Source organism: Gallus gallus, chromosome 1, assembly GCF_016699485.2.
Source record: "Gallus gallus isolate bGalGal1 chromosome 1, bGalGal1.mat.broiler.GRCg7b, whole genome shotgun sequence".
NCBI classification, from domain to species: Eukaryota; Metazoa; Chordata; class Aves; order Galliformes; family Phasianidae; genus Gallus; species Gallus gallus.
Window position 1 is genome coordinate 119,352,434 of NC_052532.1, and position 19,995 is coordinate 119,372,428.

The 19,995-nt window shown below is 35.7% G+C and overlaps 1 protein-coding gene across 11 annotated transcripts in view; it reads right to left on the minus strand.

Moving 5' to 3' along the window:
• CNKSR2 (connector enhancer of kinase suppressor of Ras 2) overlaps positions 1-19,995 on the minus strand; it is a 205,897-nt gene that overhangs the window by 75,144 nt on the left and 110,758 nt on the right. For all 11 annotated transcript variants that reach the window (XR_005849329.2, XR_005849332.2, XM_004934666.5 and 8 more), the window contains 4 exons: positions 11,591-11,724; positions 8,661-8,872; positions 5,180-5,269; positions 4,314-4,528 (listed from right to left, as the gene is read on the minus strand). Coding sequence is in view for 9 of the 11 variants with exons in the window: in XM_004934666.5 (XP_004934723.2) it covers positions 4,314-4,528; positions 5,180-5,269; positions 8,661-8,872; positions 11,591-11,724 (651 nt within the window). In the remaining 2 variants the exon portion in view is untranslated. The remainder of the gene's footprint in view (positions 1-4,313; positions 4,529-5,179; positions 5,270-8,660; positions 8,873-11,590; positions 11,725-19,995) is intronic.

The window sequence follows — 19,995 nt, forward strand, 5'->3', positions numbered from 1 at the left end:
TAGAATGCAAAAAACAGCTTGGCTAGAAATCAGTGTATGCTAGAAGTGTTTTCTGCAGTGGAAAACAAAAGAAAACAAAGTGGAGCAGGGATTATCTGTATGAGAATTTAAAATTTCTCTAAGCAGATACAAGAGGTGATTACTTCACAGATATAACACATGGTTATATGGTTACATTCTGTGGATAGAGATAGAGGCAGTTCATTTTTTAAGGCCATTATTGAAATGCTCCTTTGACTGCACTGTTTTTGATCATCATGGCATGTCTATGTCACAAACAAACTTCCTAAGACCAGTAATTTAATGCAAATTTAGTATACTGATGGTCTAGAAAATGCTAGACTACTATATTGTTGTGATCACTTCAGAATATAGGAAACCCACTTTGAACCAGCTGACATCCTCCAGATGACAATTTTCAGCTAATAAACAACAACCACGCACTAAAGAATCACCATGGTAATTTTTTCCACACCCTTCACTTTGTCTACAGGACAAAAACAATAACAATTCTGTTATGAGTAGCTTTTTGATCATAGATTTTTCTTTTCAGAGCCATGCATAAAAACAGCAGAAACAAGGAGTTGAAGCCAGTGTAACTGTAAAACCTGCTTTTCCTGTAGAAAACCATCAAAGTAAAAAAAAAAAAAAAAAAACCCCGAAATATCAACCTGCATACCTAAATGGCTACACAACTCAAAAGGAAGGAGACCTGGAATTGTTAGGGGAATTTGTCATTAACTGAATAATCCAAAATTATTTAACATTTGTACCAAGGGCCTCCAAAATAATGAAATTATTATTATTGAATAAAGATAAGAAGGAACTGAAACTCAGAGAATGACAAGGATGAGAGCCACATGCTGAGTGAGCTGCATGGTTTCCATTCCAGGGAATTCAGAAGAAAAGTGAAAAGACAGGAAGAGTTACTGCATGTTTTTAATTTTACACAGAATTTGAATCATTTCAAATAAAATGTTTCAGAAGTTTCATTACACAGCAGATCACAGTCTGCTATAGCTTCAGTATTCCATGTTACAGACTAGGGAATCATAAGGACCTACCTAAACATCCACAGACCTTACTCTCTGGCATTTCATATTTGGGGCTGTTTCAGAATCACAGATTATTCAATGAGAGCACCCAATAAGTTCTATGTCTCAACATGGCCAAGCATACAAGAATAAAGAATACAAGATACACCTCATTGGACTGGGAATAACAATCTTGCAAATAAGTGATTTGGAAAAGTGACATAATAAAAACAAAACAAACAAACAAACAAAAAAAAAACAACACAACCAAAACCAGGCAGTAAAGGTTTCCATTCCAAGACTATGGCTAAAAATCAGTAAAAACACCTTTAAATATTTAAACATAGAAGTAGTGAATGGGAATAGAAAGGTCACATTCCTTTCCTGTAGGTCAGTCCTGGATTTTTATGTCCTGTTCTTGCATATAGACTTTAGGAAGAACATTCAGGGTACTTTGAGATGAAAAATGAGGAGTTGAAAGAATCACAAGAATGACAAAAGGTTGCATGAAAACACACTCTCTGATGACAAACCCTGGATGGACACTCTATTCCCTTTAAGCAAAATTAGGCTACAAAGGGATTTGATTATAACCTGACAGTTTCTACACTGGGAGATAAAACTTGGCAACGAATGACCTTTAAACCTGAGGACAAAGGTACAACGATATCTAAGGTTGGACGCAGAATGTGAACACAGGCTAATAGATGAAATCTTTTAACGTAAAGAACAACCAGGGATTGTAGCAATTTAACAAACATGGTGAAGTATTTTTTAATTTCTGGACCTGAGGAATATGGTCATCTACTGCTACCTGGAAGGAAAGACCACTGGCTTGTGGTTTGCAGCCCAGGGAGTCACAGTATTCTTTCTTCACCTGAAACTCTAGTATGATGAAAACATCTGTTTCTTAAAAACAAATAAAACCCAACAAAACAAAAAAATCCAAACCAAAACAAACAAAGAAAACAATAGTACATCTTACTACTACTATTAGTACAGTTTCTGGAGTTATCACCATTCCTCTTGCACTGAACTCATGCTCATCCAGAGACTTCCATTTCCAGATAATGCAAAGTCTTTGTGAAGACTAGGTACCTGATATTAGCAAATACTTGTATGCTTCCTTATTTCAGATCACAGTGTAAATATGCTCTTCTATGTGGCCAAGAAACACAGCCCCTTCTGCAAACTAGATTAGGATTTTCCAAGTCAATATGCTTGGGTGGTACCACCATAAACAGGGAACTGTATTGCAATGCATGGTGGCAGCCAGGCTGCTTCCAGTGATGGGGCACTATAAGGTTGTGAATGCTTTCTGATGGGCTCCTTCCCTTCCATTTCTCCTGTGGACAAATCAGTGTCCCAAGCTTCCTATTACTGTTCCTACTTCACGCGTTCCACTTCAAAACTAGTGAGCAGATTAATACTAATTTGCATTCTAAAGAACAAAGAACCTTTATTTATTTTTATAAGTAAATGAATTCCCACTAAACTTGCAAAAAGAAGCTGAAGATTTAACAGCATTACAAAGATACACAGAAAGGTTTATCAGATGGTGGTGTAAATTGTGGCGTTAACAGTTAAGGTGCATTTTGCAGATGAGTGTCCAACCTACATGAAGAATGTTGGTAGTCAGTTCTGGTTGCTACTCCTCAGTAACCTTCACACAAGAATTTTGAAGAGTTTTTCAGTTCCTGTGTATATTGTTTATTCATACAGATTTTGGAAACAGATAATAGATAATAGAGGCAGACAAGTTAAAATGAAGATGCCATTAAAAAAAGTTTATCTCATTGTATACAAGAAACTTAATATTTACTAACAAAGAAATGCCACTGAGAGATGGGCATTCTCTCAAAACTGGAAGAGTATTTCAAATTTACCATACTGTTCTTTACAGAAAAGAACGCCCCCTGTTACACAAATAACTTTTCAATTTTCTTCTGTAAATATTTGATTTCGAGGTCTTGTGGATTCATTAGGTTTTTTATAGAAAAGACTGCATACACTGCAAAAAGGACAGTTTTGTTACACTTAAAAACTCCTCTGCCTCATGTGTTATGCAATTCTATATCAGTTTGCCTTTGCAAATTGACATCCCCCCACAATCAGATTTCCAACTTGCTAGAATTGTAAAACTGTTGAAAATAACATAAGAAAAAATGTCTAACATCATGCTTCAATTACGGAAAAGGGAAAGGAACAGGAAAGAAAGCAACCACCTTTTCACATCTGGGGACCTGAGTCAATTGAAGTACAGCATAATAATGATTGACATAATCTCTGAAATTTATCACTCACAGTGCAAAAAGGAGTTTTGGAACCCAGTGGGCCCACCATTCAAAAAGTCTAAAGGAATTTAAAAGCTCTATTATTTCCAATTAATCCACACCAACTATAACACAATAATTTGTAGCAGTGCTTTATAATGCTCCTAAGAGAAGAGTTACCTGGATCTTACATGTTCAGCAGAAGTCTAGCTGCCAGTTTTTCAAAGCAAAGCTCTTGATAAGCCCCCTCATAGTACTGCTTTCCTTAAACATTGGCAATCTAAATCACATCCTCTGTGCTAGTTTATGAAGGTAACTTCAGTTATTTCTATTGTTTTGCTGTATAACTGAGTGTATTACTCTATGATGACAAGTCTAAACTGTAAATGCTTATACGAGGTTGAACATCTAAAATATGTTGTGACTGCCAATCTACATTTTCTTGACACATTTGAAAACTAGGAAGATGCTGGAATTTTCACTTTACATTCTCTTCAGGAGTCTCTTTCCTTTCAAATTTACCTTCAAGTTATTGAAATCTATTATTCTATCTGTATTAAAAACAGTTACACACATGACATGTAATCAATATGCAACAGGGCCTTCGTCACCTCAAAGGAAAAACAAATACCTCCGACAGGTTTTCCTGTCATTAACAGGCCTTTCCAGTAGCTATAGTAAAGGAGTTGTCTAATGTGATTTGGCATACTGTGTTGAAATACTCAGATTGCTTCTTCCCTTTCCATCAGTAGCAAAGTAAGTCAAGACAGTGATACCAGACTACACTTCAAACATAAGACTTTCTAGTTACAGAGTTATCGGTGTCCATTCTGCATTTGTAACAGCAAGATTCTAAATAGCATGCTTTAAGCAAGTTATTGTCAGAAAGGCAGGACTCAGTGCAAGATTAGCAGTCAAAAAAAGTCTTCAACACCATTACAAAAACACAACAGTCTCTCGTAACATGCATAGTGCAAAAGGTTCCGTTAATGTTATTTTTACTCACATGGTACAAAGTGGTCTCTGGTCCGGGTGTGCCAATGACATCTTGTCTCAATGAATCCATTTGTAAACTAGGCAACAATGAGTAATGACTAGGACTATTACCCTTGTCTCCTTTCTTTTTCGATTTTTTCCCAGTATCCTTTTTGCTATTCCTTTGAAACATGTAGTCTTCTTGGCCTATTTTCTCATTGCTCATATAGCGTAGCAATGAATTTTCTGTTGAAAGAAAAGTAATGCAAAGCATAATTATGATTTTTTTCAGGTATCATAATCATCCTTTCAAAATATATAATATTCTTATTAAGATCTGCTGTCAATTTTAAGACTTCAAGACCTCTTCATTAGCAAATCTTATTTGCTTGTTTGGTGGATATAGCAAGAAAATATTCAATCTTGATTCAAAGGGAAAATTCATTATTCTTTCAGGTTTCTAGTTTTGCTGACAATCAAAAGAAAACTTAGATGAAGACTCACATAAATAAATGCTGATGTTGTCTTGAAGATTTCAAAAATCAGCAGTGGCACACTTAGGATCATATCTATAATCTTTTTTAAAAAGACAGATCCTAGATTAATACAATTGACTGCGGTCTCATACAGTTACAAGTAACCTGTTTTGATTGTACAGCCCAAGCTTGTTCACTGTATCATCCACACTTTCCTTTGAGTGTTATCCCAGTATCTACCAACTTTTATCTGAGGGATCTCCTGAGGTAGAACCAACAGTTATGAATTTAGGAAAACTCAGACACGTCTTTCATGAAAGTGTCTGAAAGTATACATTTAGTATTCATAGCCTCCTGTGGCACTGCTTGAAGCATGATAAAACCCATAATGCCTCGTACAAGACATGTCCAGATCACTTACCTCTCCTACTATCTCGTTTTATTTTACTGGGATCTTCATAATCCCCCACCCAGTTATATTCTACTGGCATAGAAATAGGCCTTAGTTTCCCTAGAAACAGAGGAAAAAAAATGAGATCATGTACCAAAAGGCAATATTAAAGTAATATTCTTGAAAGAAAGAAGAAATTAGGCATTAAGCCTCTATTCTACAGCACTGCTTATGAAAGAGGATCCAGCATAGCCTATGAACCAGAGATTAAGTTCTGTTTTCTTTAACAGACAAGAAACAGTTAAAAGTATTTAATGGATTTCTTTTTTTTCTTTTTTTAACTTTATAAAATAAATCCAGTGTCCTACAAAATCCTCAGCAAACTGATGTTTGAGACTGAGAAACACCCTGAAATTACTTAGTTGGCTTTTCACTGAACAGTATCTGTTTATTATTCTGAAAGCCCCTGGCACACACATACAGAAAACTTTTAAAGCATATATAGAATGAATTGTTGGTAACAGAATCACATCCACATCACTAAAATACCTTTACAAATAGCATTTTTGCTGGGAGGTTTAAAAGATTCATCAGTCATTTAACAAAAACGAAAGAGAAAACCTCTACATACAGTTTCCTTTTGTAGCATTTCTTCGACAGAGAGCAAAGTACATTACTACTGGGAAGTTCATTTAGATTTCAGATGACAGCAAGAATCAGAGAAGCTGAAGTCTATATCTTTTAAGCTTTGATTTGGAAGCCGCAGAATTTATTTTTTAAATGCTGTCAACTATGATTTCTGCTTAATATTTCCACAAATGCAGCTGGAAAGTCAATGAAAGTGTGCAATGCAACTTAGTGGCGTTACTTAAAGTGAACTATAGTTTTTAGTAAGTTAGGTAGCATGTTGAAGCAAAAAAACCCATGCAAAGAGGCACAGAATATGGCACAACGTCCATCTCACAGACTGAAAAGAAATTTTTTTCATAAACAAGATCAGCCTTTGCTCTTATGTACTGGTAACAGAACATAAAGGGAAAATATTTTGCTTTGAAAAGTATTAAAGCTTAAAGTTAAAAAAAATTACAAGTTCTGTTAGCTACATATTGGAAAACTCCCCACATAAAGGTCATCATTTTTATAGACGACAAGATCAGTTCACAAATACATAATTACTCAGAATGTAAAATGTATATGCTTAATTTTCTATTCATCAATTATTTTATTAGTTATGGGCACATATTTAAGCGTGTTTGAAGTCAGTGAGATTTAAAGTACACCATTCAGAAGTCATTTCCTGAATGCACATGTCCTTGATAAGAAATAAGATAATGGTCACTTTTTTCTAGGAATACAACCTTATCTTCTATATTAGAATAAATTCACAGGATCCTAAGGAAAACAGTTGCAAAATTAAAAAGCTACAAAAAGTAGAAAACCATGTAAATTGTGATTGCTATTAGAAGCTATAATCATAACAACCTTCCATAATATCTCTAGCTGTTGAATGTATGTACATGCTTTTTCTGTCTGGCAGCAAAACTGTGTTTGTCTGCCACTGCTGGTATCTCCTTCATGTTAGCCCATGTGGAGCCCCTGAATCTGTTTTGCCTGTTGATAACACTCAGGAAAATTTCATTGCTGGGATGCAAACTGAATAATTTCAAGGCCAGTGAGCAGCAATTATACAACAGCTGTAAGCCAGTAAGAATATGAAGAAGAAGTTTCTTGGCTAGCAGTGTCAAAGAAGCCAATAGATTCCTTAGTGAGAAATCACGGAGGACCCTGTTAATCTCTCATAAAGGAAGACTGAAAAGCATTAAAGAAAATTAATGCCACCACATAATTAATGATGAGTATATGTTGAAAACAACTATTTCTCTATTTCTCGGAACTCTGTCTGACCTTCTTTAATAGGCTACTAAATGCCAGAAGGATGGTATTTACCAGATTTTTGTGAAATACTTAGGTCAGGCCTAGGCGCAAATCTGATGTTAACAAATGGCATGTGGGAAACTTCTGAATTTAATGCTGGGATGGTAATATTTTTAGAAAATATACTTAAGTGAGAATGGACTCTGTGACGTGAATTCACTAAAAAAGAAGTGAGATCAAAAGTGAAATGCTGTATAAGAAATGTGTTAAAAAAGTGACTGATTTTCAGTAGCCTTTGATCCATATATTTATAACCCTTTCAGCTAATAGGAAAATATGCTACAAAAGCTATCCTGTAATAAAATAAGGGATTCAGCAGTCCTTGAACAAAGTGTCTTCCTCCCTCTAGAATACTAGTATTAAAATTTAACATCTGGAACAGAGAGTACATCTCTGTTAATGGAACTGACTATATCCACCAACTGAAATACAGGAGTAATAAAATTAATATATCAACTTTGAACACTTAGCATTTATTTCATACAATATAGGCACGGTTAAAAAACATCTGAAAGCACTTCAAAATCAAAAGGATACTGAGGATTTTGCAGGAGGATTGTGTGGAACAAGTGCACTTTATGAAAACACATCCTTTAACATTGTGCAAGCACATTGCTTAAAGTCCTGAGGATACTTTACACAGCTCAAGCTCAATTTGTATCATGGCTCCCAGGTGATTTTGGAGCTTAGCTGCATGATGTACCAAATATATTCTTCCTCAAAGATTAAGCCCGTCGTCTTCTCAAAGGGATATGATGTCAGGATTACTATAACTCCAAGATGCAGCCTGCACTCAGTTTAATAATTGGAATAGCATAGGGGTTAAAAAACATTCAAATGTGTGTTGAGCTAACACCAGAGCTGTCAAAATAACATATATAAAAACGAAATTTCTTCTTCATTTTCTCCCATATACTAACAACTGTACCATTGAATAATTCCTTGTATTGCAACAGAAAACCAATTTTCCTAGTCCAAAGCCCAAATAAGATGCTAGGTAAAAGCAGAGTTCCAATGGATTCAAAATGAAAATAATCTGGAGAACAAAGTTTTGAGGAGCAAAACTCTCATCAGAAATTGTTTCAGAGTTCTCACCATAAATAAGTCAAAATCCACGACATGTAAGTATGAACATGCATGTGCGTTTACATTCAAAATTCTTTCTTGGACGACACGCAGCCTTGTAAAATAGGGACTGCTATATATAGCAAGTCATCACTTCTCATACAAAAAGTTATAGGATGTTAAAACAGTATTACAAAAAAAGCATGCTATCAGTCAATTCTTCTGATAAAACAATACTGAAAAGTTTTCTGGAAAATTAAGCTGATAAAATTATAGAACGCAGATTCAGAAAAATCACCAATACAAAACTGGATTTGCCATCCTTATAATAGTAATACATATATCCTTGCACAGAATAAGCATTTACATTAAAATTAAACTAAACCTGTACAGAATTCTTAGCACATTCAATAGCCACTGGAATTATTTTTGTGCTTAAATACAAGAGCAGATGTATGAAAAATCCTACAATCAACAAACTGTGATAATCCTTGTCAGATCAATGTCATACCATATGTTGGTGTACTCTCTCTCCTTCCAGGACCACTCGTTCTTCCCTTGTCATACTCATAGCAGTATAAAACTGCATCTTCCTCAACCACATTAAAACGCTTTCGATACTCCTGGTCAAGAAATGAGTTTGGAGATTCGGATCCTGTATGAACTGGTTTGCCCACTGTATGTCTGCCAACATCATCGCATGGGAGATTTCCTTTTTCATCCCTTTAGTAAATAAGAGAGATTTTTAAATAGATTGAAATAAGACATTCATTTTTTTAGAGGTGAATATTTCATTAAAAAAAGGGGAAAATGTCAGTATGTCACACAAGCAGCAAACATATACAATTGGCCAAAATCAGGATCACATATTGAGTATGTATGCATATGTATGTATGCGCTAATTATCTCACACATCTTTGCTCATTTGCTTCAATTGCAGACTGTATCTTAATGGTTTCTTTAGAAAAGAATCATAGAAATAAAGTTGATGTGCATCTATTCTTTTTACAAGGATTTTTATTGGATATACTAGTATTTAGTAACTTAGGGCAAGGAAATAATGTTGATCTTTCACGTGTGCACTTCCAAATCAAATAGTTTTTTGAATCGATAGAATTTTTGAATCAAATAGTTTTAAGACATGGCTATATGGTAAGTGTGGACAAACTCAGTCTGGTTTCTTACAAATTAACATTACAGCAAGAAGAAACTACAGGCATTTGACACAGTTCTGTAGAAGCCAATGTGGGCTTCCAAGATGTTATAGGTGTACTCATGCAGTAACAAAAAGAATGCATGACACTTTATCATGAGCTGCTGTCTCAGGACAGAAACTTATTGCAAGGAACACGCTGCACAACCTACATAGAGAGCCCCAAGCAGATTGCCCTCTCCTTGTAAAGAAGGGCTCTGAAAAACTGCTGGTATGGCTGGGCCTGGAGATGGCTGCAAAAGAGCTAATCAGACAGTAATTTCTGAGTAGCAAAATGCATGGGAGGCTGCCAAGAGGGTATCTGTGGCCTCATGTCCTCACTGTAGAGCTTCTGCCCCTCTAGACCATCATGTAAATGCAAAGCTGACCTATACTTCTCTTGGTGCCCTGTAACCCTGTGTGAGGACAAAGCAAAGCCAGGCAGTCATGGTGGAAAAGAAAGGGCCATCCTGAATTGGCCATGGCACCAAAACTACAGAAACCTTCTCCAGCTATTTTACTTGCTCTGCCAGGTTTTCCCAGAGCAGAGACAGTGTTGGTGAAGGGGACAGGCACAGCTTCACCAGGGCTGTAAGCTTGTTACTGTGACAGTGCTGGGGGACCTGGCAGGTAAAACAATGGAGACCGATGCATCTTCCAAAGGCATTCAACAGACTTTATCACGCACTAATTTGCTACCTGCAGTTGTCAGTAACCATCACAAGAAAAGGATGGGTCCTGCTAATTTACGTGTGGTTGTGCTGGCAGCTGTAGCAACTGTGGGTGTCATCATTAGGACAGCACAGTTTGGGGTTTTACAATTTACACCAAAATATCAAATCTTTTATTCTGTTCCAGGAATGAAATGTGGGCATTTTACTTTTTAAAGCTCCCCCTTGGAACAGCAACAAAAAACTGAGAAAGATTCTGAACATTTTGATAATACCCAAAATAAAGACATGCTTAAATATAGTTAATCACAGACCAAAAAAACCTGATGAAATGTCAAAACAGATCATTCAGAAACACTGCACTGTATGTGGCAGCTTTGTGAAATGAACTACAGTTCATTAGGATTTATCTGGCAAAATAAAAAACTGTGTAGCTTAAAGAATCTTGTATTAATATGTATTATTATATTTCATCACAATTGGTCCATTGCACCAAACTGGTGCATTAACAAACATTATTTAAGATGTTATTAATAAGTAACCAAAATACATTCTGGAGATACCAGTTTCTGTTTCTAGAGTTGAACTCTAGAACTCTTATGTTTTGGTTGGGATTTCTTTCTGCATTTTTTTTTTAAACTCCCCAGAAATAAAACCAGACTAGACAGCATATAAAGTAGAGATGAGGAAGGAAGATAAGACTCAGCTTATGGCTTCAAGAAAGGCCCGTGGTATCATCTAAATCATGAAGTAGAAAGTCACTTTCTTCCCCAGGAAGGTTTTCTCATCTCTCTGAAGAGTAAGAATTAATCACAGAATCATGATTTCTCCTCCCCACAAGGCAATTTAATTTGCCATCTAACTCACTCTTGGATAGCCCCCAGGAAATTCTTGTCAGCATCAGGTCACAGATCTTATTAATTGGCTAGAAGAGTTACTGGTAGTAGAGTCTAAGAAAAACTCAGGTACCAGAAACTCAGGTACAGGAAACTCAGATACAATAAAGGGCATGCTGCCCTTACCAGGTTTGTAAGCAAGTAAACTAAAAGAACGGCAAAAAGTAATTTAAGAATACATTGACTGGACATTCCATGTCTGATACAGAAACATTAAAAATGCTGATCCCTTGTAAACACATCTTTAGGCTTCTGGCTGGTTACTGCCATCCTTATGGATACAACTGTAATTCTCTCAGAATTTTAGGAAAGCAACATTCACATGTATTACAAAATTATACTGTATCACTAAGGAACGTGTGAAGGTAGGTCGATGAATCCCACACTAAGATGAAATCCTGAGAACTGCTCATACACTAATGAAATAGGTACAAAAAGGAAATTAGCATAGCAGAACAAAGCAGTGCCCTCATTGTCAAAGCTGCAAAGTTTCTTGCTTTTCGCGCAGTCTCCATTGTTGCATCATAGCTCTTAGGCAGGGGGACAAACTCTCTTCATAGTTACACATATAGGGGTCTGGGTAATTTTTTTCTTTTAAAGTAGGATAATGTTGTAATAGGCAGTAGACTATTCCACATTTGAGAAAACAGAGTATTGAATCAGAGTACTGAACATTTTTTACCTGGGAACGTAGGGTTCTGTTGGAGGAGGTGGTATATAAAGATCCTGGAGTGCAGAGCTGTCTCTTTTTGTAGGTGTGCTGATAGTGCTGGATGGTGTAGCAACACTGCTCGTAGGACTTCTGGGAATAAGAGGCTGGTTCAAAAGAGAGAGAGAGAAAAAAATCACAGTTATCCTTAAATATTATTTACTTGTAACCAAAACAGCTAAAAAAATCTCTACAGCTCAGAAAGTTAAAGAAATAGCAGTTCTAATCTTTTATATGATTTTAAACTGGCTGAAAAAATAACACCTCTGTTTAGGGATGTGCATCTATGAATGGACATGTATTGTGCTTATAAAATTGACTCATCTGATCATATCTTACTTTTTTCCCCCTTTGTACAGCAAGATTATTGCCAATGCTCATAAAAATAGTAATTAGTAGAGCCACTAGTGAAATCTTTATGAGTAAATAGCATATAGAATCCAGTGAATTGCTTAATTTAACTAACATTATAAAGGAAAAGTCTCGTGTTTACAGTAAATGTTCATAAGTAGGCATTAAATTGAATGTCATCTCCCCCCATCTGTTCTACAGCTTAAGAACTAGCTGTAAAAGCTTCAGTTTATGTCTGCAGGTGCTGTAAAGTCAGGTACAGCATCCTCAAGAGCACACGTGCTATGATACTGAATAAATTGGAAATTATTATTATTCTTCACTCTCCTGGGTAAACTCATCACAAAGTAAATCACAGTTAAAAACAAAAAAACTGAAAAAAACCACACCAAAAATACCTGTACCCTCCTTGCAGAATAATAATGCATACTAGCTATCTTTCCCATCCAAACATGATCTTTCCTCTTAATAACATCTTTATCTCTTTCTCAAATTAAGTATGATTTTCTCCTTCAACTTAACTATCTTGACTAGATAAATAATGACCATCCATTTGAAGACTTTATTAAATCACTGTAGGACTGGAAATTATAGCATGATTTGCTAGCACTCTCTATACAGATGCAAATGCAGAAAAGCAAAATGGGAAGCAAACGTAGACTGCTCCAGACTAATTAATAATGTTTGCCTTACGCTTCTTGGCTTGTCTGATAGCTAAACTTAAGCAGAAGAAAAAGCAAGTGAAGCAGTATCTGCTTGCACCCTAAAATTTAAATGTAATATTAAAGAAATACTGAGTTTCGTTTTGCAAGAGTACATTCTCCTGCATCTTTTTGGAAGTGGAGTCTCTGACGATAAAGGTTTTGGGTAGACACAGTGTATACCACACCTAAAATTTCTGAACTTAGTAACTGCTGGAGGACGCAAATATTTCTGACAGAGTATTTATGACAGAGAAGCTCTGAGCACTGACCAAATGGGTGTGTAGAAAGATCCTTCTGCCAGCACTATGAAGAACAGTGTATGACAGACTGAGAAAGCACTGAGAGAATTACCAGCTCATATTTTCTAGATATTGATACCTATACTGCAAAAAAAATCTCAAGAGCATGAACTTTTTCAAAATGTGGTCCTTTCACAAGACAGCAATGAGCCCTTGTAAATTTATGCTCATCAAACAAGCATGCTCAATTGCATTGGTTTTGTTTTTTTTTTCAAACCGTATTTTAAGAAGAACACATGCCACTTAGGAAACCTCAGACATCCTTCAACTGGATTCTGTTGTGGTTTTTTTGCAACAGAGCTGTGCTAGATTTATCTCAAATATAATAAACTGTATGTTTAAAAATGTATTGTTAAAACTTATCACATCTACTTTTAGAATGATGTCTATAAACAGAAACAAATATTCTCTTGCTGAGTGTAGAAATCTATCTCCTATAAACAATGATACTGCTAAACTATTTTGCTGCTCAATAGAGTTAATGTGAGTATTCTGCGACCACACCAATGAAAGACAGCCAGTACTTACAGGAAGAAAGGGAGAAAGACACAAACACAAAACCAGACAGGTAAAAGACTTTACGACCACTAAGGACAAGCAGAAGACTGAAGTCTGCAAAAATAAGACTAAGGGTGGTGGCAAAACTGGGGGAAGGAGGAAAAAAAACAACAAAACAAAAAAAAACAAGGAAAACTCTTTTAGAGGAACAAAAACCTTATTGTTTACATTTTCATCTGTGACACTGTAGCCATAGATGTTCTTGAATCACTTACTTAAGCAATGCCTCTACTTTCCCTTTCCAATACCTCGCGATAAGTACACACTGCAGATTGTTGAGCGGTTTGTAGAACTATTTTTCTCCTAAGTCAAAAGAATTTTGTTACTAGGATCACATTTACACTTGTTAGGCCCAAGCCGTTGTTGTTTATAGCTCATACTGACAGAAGCACAGAGAGAGGAACATAACCTGGGTAGATGGATTTGCTCTTCTCTGCATTGAAGAGGAAGGCAGCTTTTTAACTGAACAAATAGGCAGATAAGAGGAAACAGGGCCATAGGGACAGCAACAATTATATACTTTATGCTTTCTGTCACATGGAAATTCATGCCTAAGTATAACTGTGATTTGGGCATACAATGGATTGATGAGCCCACAACCATTCTGACCAGCTGCTGGAGGACTACAAAACACAGGTGAAGAACTCCCCAGAATTACCTGGGCTTAGCTACTTAAATGCTAATGAGATGTGTTTCATTTCTGGAATGCAATTTTGCTGAAGCCTGAGTGTTCTACCATACGACATCTCAAGTTCTTGAGAATACACAGCCCAGGTATATTGGTTGGCTTGCCCTCCATAACAGTTTCCTGGGAGACTGTAAATCAGTGGAAGTTACATGTTTTTGAGAAATGCAAAATTTGGCTCATTTTTTGGCTAGGTGAGGTGATTAGAACACCAAGTGCTACTGGAAAAAATTAGCGCTCACTGTACAACAGATATACACAAGAGCTCTAAAGGTGAAGTTTTCCTCAAACTGTCCCCCAGATTAAATACTGGAATGTTTTCAGGAGTGAGAATCACAGTGTAGCCAGTAGGAGTTCTAATGACTGTGGTATCTCATGTAATTGCAATATAGGTAAATCTTCCCAGGGCCCAGAAGCTCCCAAGAGGAGCTGTAATAAGATTTAGTACAAGAGAAAGCATAATCTTTTAGGATCACCCCAAAACATACTAGGGTATCTCATGTCTTTTATGTATCTAAAATCACACCTCCAAACTCAACTCTTTCGATCATTTCCACAAAAGCAGAAAAGCTTTGTTCCAGAAAAACTGGAACAAAAGGATTAAACCAAATTTAAAAACAGGCCATCACTATTTTTTTTTTTTTTTTTTTTTACATTTACCATCTCTTAATCTGATAAATCAGTGAATTCTTTTAAAAGAAATGCAGTGTGGTAAAAGCATACAGATTTGCTCCACTGTCAGTAGCTCAACACACTGAGAGCATTGCAGTAGCTACCACCTTACGGATCTAGGAGTTCAGCTTTCATTTTGTACGGAATTAAAAGTCTCAGGCCCTCCTTGTTGAAAACGGAGCCTTCAGAACCTTCAGTGTGCAGGTCAGGTACACCCTTGAGTCATTTTGCATGTCAATTCTCATCAATCATTCAATTTAAGCCAATCTGTGCATCTGCAAGTAAATCGGATCGCATACATCCCATAGGTCAATGGCAGTCACTTAGTGGACTATATTATGCCTCACAGGCACACTGAACATAAAGTCACATAGAACTCCAATTCCAGCATGTCTGATTTTGATGCCTTGGAGATCAGTGTTATCACTGAGTCAACTTTCTTCCAAAGACTAGAACTTCCTCCTGCTGCTGTCACTTTTGGCAGGCTGGCCAGGCAGGTGGGAATTCTGAAACATCAATAAAACTAAAATGTTTTCAGGACCACGAGTTTAAATACTTAACCCATGGGAACAACCTGACCGAGAAAGTTTAGAAGTTATGTATTAAAACCAGGAAATCCTCAAAAATATCCCTCATAAAGATCTACATCAATGTTAATTCCCAATGACAAATACAAAATGCATGTCTTGTCTCAATACACTTTGGAGTATTGTTTCTCAAATGTTCTGGATACACCATACTTGTTCAGAATTATTAGTCATCATGGATCCTTTACCAAATTGTCAGCTGCCCAGAAAATAGAAAAACAACTTTACTTACAACAGCAAAGTTTCTCCATGAGAGAAGTAAGTAAAAAGTTTCTGTAATTACTGTGTGATAGTACATACAACTCCCACTTCTCCAAGCGCTGCCCTACTCTGTTTAGCTCAGTCCTGTGGTTCCCCTCCCTCATTCTTGGTACCAGGAGCAAGTGTTGCTTTCCCCATTCCCAAACTGAAATTCTCAGTTTTCTTTTCTTTTTTTTTTGGCTTCTTTTTTTTCCCTCAAAACAATGAATGTAATCAATAATTAATGTGTACCATCTAAAATTCTTTTTAATGCTTTTTAAAACTCTTTGAACCTTTCATTAACTCCCTCAGTAGTTGCAATAAACAGTTTGAGAAACATTGCTCCATATAAAAGCATACAATTTTTTTAAATATAAGCAAAACCAACACAATATTTTAAGTGGTAGTATCTTTACACAGTATTTGCAGCAGTAAACAGATTTTATTGTTAATATATGTTTTCGTATTGGACCAAGATATTACGATATTTATATATATATTTATATTATGATATTTACTGAACAAAATGTTTCCAATAACATAAACTTTTTGCAAGATGAACATGACATGAAGTAATGAAATTCTGTAACTAATTTGAACTCTAGGAAAACCCAGTCCAAATTAATTTTAACAATACTGCAACAAATGCTCAATTCCCATATAGTTAAAAGGACAGCTAAGCAACTGAAGAGCCAACAATTTAGTATTTTATTCAAATTTAATGATTAAAAAGTGTAAGGTCATTAATTCTAACCGTATATGATTCAAACAGAACATAACATTGTCTATAGTTGAATGAAGGAAGCAAAATAATGAGAAAAAATACTAAATAATAAAAAAGTAGGATTTTCTCTCAGTCCAAGGACTCTGCTGTTACTGTTGCTTCTTAGGAGGCTGAAATGTTGAAAATATCATAGTAGAGATATGATGTGTATCTAGTTCAAAATAAAGAATATTAAAAAAAAATACAGATGCTGAGGTCTTGGCAATTTTTTTAACAGTAAAATTTAATCACATATAACACAGTACAGTTAACTATTTTAAATATACAAAAGGTCACATTTAAATAAGTTTGATTAAGACTGTGGCAGAATAGTGAAGTCAAAAGGTTTTTTCCAAGTCAAGACACAGGATAGCAGCTGGACCTGCCCCCAACCTCACTGACATCAGTGAAACTGGCAGGGCTTCAACCAAGTTAGCTGAAGTGTGACCATTCCTTTTCAAGATACTGGATGAAGTGTCTTCACACCGTAGTCAAAGTCTAGTTTCTTTTCAGTAATTACAAAGCATTTTCCAGAAGTAAAAGATGGCTTTGCAGTTAGATTCTTGCTATCATGATGACGTTGACTTAGAGAATCTAAGAATCTTCTTTACTGAACCTTTCACCCTTGTTCATCAAACTGCAGTTTGGAGAGCCTTCCTTTGAAACCTCCCCAGAAAAACTCAGAGTGGTAAGAAGAAATGAAAGAGACCATCTAGAGTAGAAGAGGTTTATTCACATTAAGTTTTGAACTGTCAGCTGATTGCTTTGGGGACAGACAAAAATATGGAGAGTTTCAAGATAATGAAATCACCTCTATCTTGAGTGAGAGAAGTAAAAAAAAATAAAGATGGAACTTATTTTTTGTTGAACATATTCAGTGACAGTCAGAAGTACTAACATTGCAATCTGAAATACCAGTGTACCAGAGAAACAGAGTAACTGAAAGGCAAATTTAGTAAGGCTTATCTTGCAGGCATAGCATCTTCATATTTGTAGTACAATACTATATTAATGAATAACTTCAATTGCAAAAGCAAAAAACAACAACAACAAAAAAAAACAACAAACCAAAACAACTCTCCAAGGCCATAGCTGCCTAATTTAGATTTTATAAAAGCAATGAAAAAAACAACATAGGCTGAGAATCCCTTGGTTTCCATCATTCTGTCATGATTCCAGAATGCGTTAAGGGAGAACTCTGATTACTGCAAGAAGTGGGATACTTGATGGATATTTAAAGAGACAATCATCAAGAGACTGAAAACAAAACAAAAACCCAAGCCACCTCCTTTAATCAGGACATTAGGGGGGGAAAAAAAATGGATGTTTTCCTTTCAGTACTGATTGACCTTACAGATGGAGTTAATGCACTTGTACATACACACTTGTTATGTAATGGTTCACAGTACAGCCATAGCTAGCTGTACTGTTTTCCTTTACATCAAGCCACTGGCTATTAGTTCCAGGACTGCTACACAGGATGGGTAGAATACTAGTTTAATGATCAGGATACCGTGCCAAGTCACACCCCAGATGGATTGATATACTGGTAGCACCTGCATACTTCCTGAACTGGAAGACTACTCTAGCCTTTGCCCAATTTATAGGCACACTTCCTATTGCTCTCTAAAATCCAGCTTTTCATGCTGCTGCAAATGGCAAACTTCATGTTCCTACATAGAATCATAAGAAAAACAAGCAGAATGCATTTTACCAATGCCTAAACACTATCCATTCTCAGCAAAAATTAATTTTTATCGTCTTTCAATTAAAAAATCCCAATGTGAATCTCAATGTTTTGTATTTTAATAACTGAAATATTTACATCTGCTCTAACAGCCATTAAAGATCCTCACAGATGGCATGCATACAACACCTTAGTCTCTGTTTTTGTCAGCCCCCTTACACTGGGGCAAATTTCCACTTTCCCAACTCAGACATTGCAAGTTGTGACACCACGTTTTTCCTCTGTTCACCCCATTTGCAGAGCCAAACAAAAATACACAGCAACCATTTTTCAGATCCTAATCCACATTTTAGTACAACTTAATCTTCATAACTTATTCTAGTCTCTCGAAGCTTTCGCTCATATTCTGTACTTTAACAGAATTATTATCTTGAGTCATAATGTCTTCATAGCTTGTGTTCGTTGAATTATACATATGGTTCAATTAACTTAGCTCTGGGATGACAGCACAGTTATAACATCCTCAATTATTTCATGATATCCTAATATAGGAAAACAAGTTATCATACTTTTCCCTGTTTCCAAAGGTGATGGAAGTACTGCTCTTCCTTTTATTTTTTTTCCTGTTTGCTATCACTTTTACTTTGTCCTCTCTCACTAAGTTCCAAGTGCATGATTATGTGAATTTGGAACAAAAGGAATTTTGGAACAGCCACAAGGTTACTTCAATCACAGAACACAGGTTTTTTGTTTTTTTTTGTTTGTTTGTTTTGTTTTGTTTTGGAAGAATTTTTCCCAACATTTTCTATCTTTTACAATAGATAAATAGTGGAATAGAAAAATAGGAGCTAAGAAAACATATTTTTATTAGCTATATTTATTATCTCAAATTTTATATTACTACCTCATATTTTAATAGCTATAAAATCAATTATATTGTATTGTGTTTTTACTGCTTTTTATTAATCAAGCATACAGCACCGATTTCACACTTAGGTTGCCTTTAAACTTTAACACCAGTAGACTCTGACATCTGCTCACCTCTCATTTGCATAAATTAACAACAAAAATCTCCTCAACGTACAGCCTCTGAAGTTTGTGTTCACATCACCCTGGAGCTTTTTTGATAATCTATTTAGGAAAACTGCTGTTTCTCACACTAAAAAACCACAAATTACAACAGACACACATGTACACTGCACACAGAAGTACTGAATGAGGTTCTGACCATTTCCTGGTGTACCAGAATAGCATCATGATACTGGAATTATCTCTTCAAAGTTTAGCAATGTCTCTATTTGTACTCATATTAGCCCAGAAAATAACCAGACTTCCTATGATATCAGAAAAAAAAAGCCAATAACAAAAAAAAGTCTATATTATCTTTCACTCAATCTCATAACATTACAGAAAACCTCTATATAGACTTAGTTTCATCTTATCTAACAGAGGTAATCTTTATCTGATCCAGCTGTTCACACTCTTTTCATCACCAAATGGAGACAGAGATATGTGCATGGTCCTCTTCACTGTCAACTAAGGTAAATCAATTTAAAATTCATTCAGATGAATGAAACAGTAACTGTTCTATTTAACTTATATATTAACTTAAATAAGTTGAATAGCACCTTAGCATCTGCACTGAACTAAGGATGCTGAGACGTAAATAAGAGCCAAATAGAACACACTAAAAGGAGTTTTGTTTCTAGAACTGAGTGTGGAGTTTCAAACATGCTCACAACTTTATCTCATGACTGTCTTCACTGTAACAGGACTATAGGAAGCCTCACATTCTTACTGCACTTTGTTTAGATGGTGGAAATTGGTTTCTG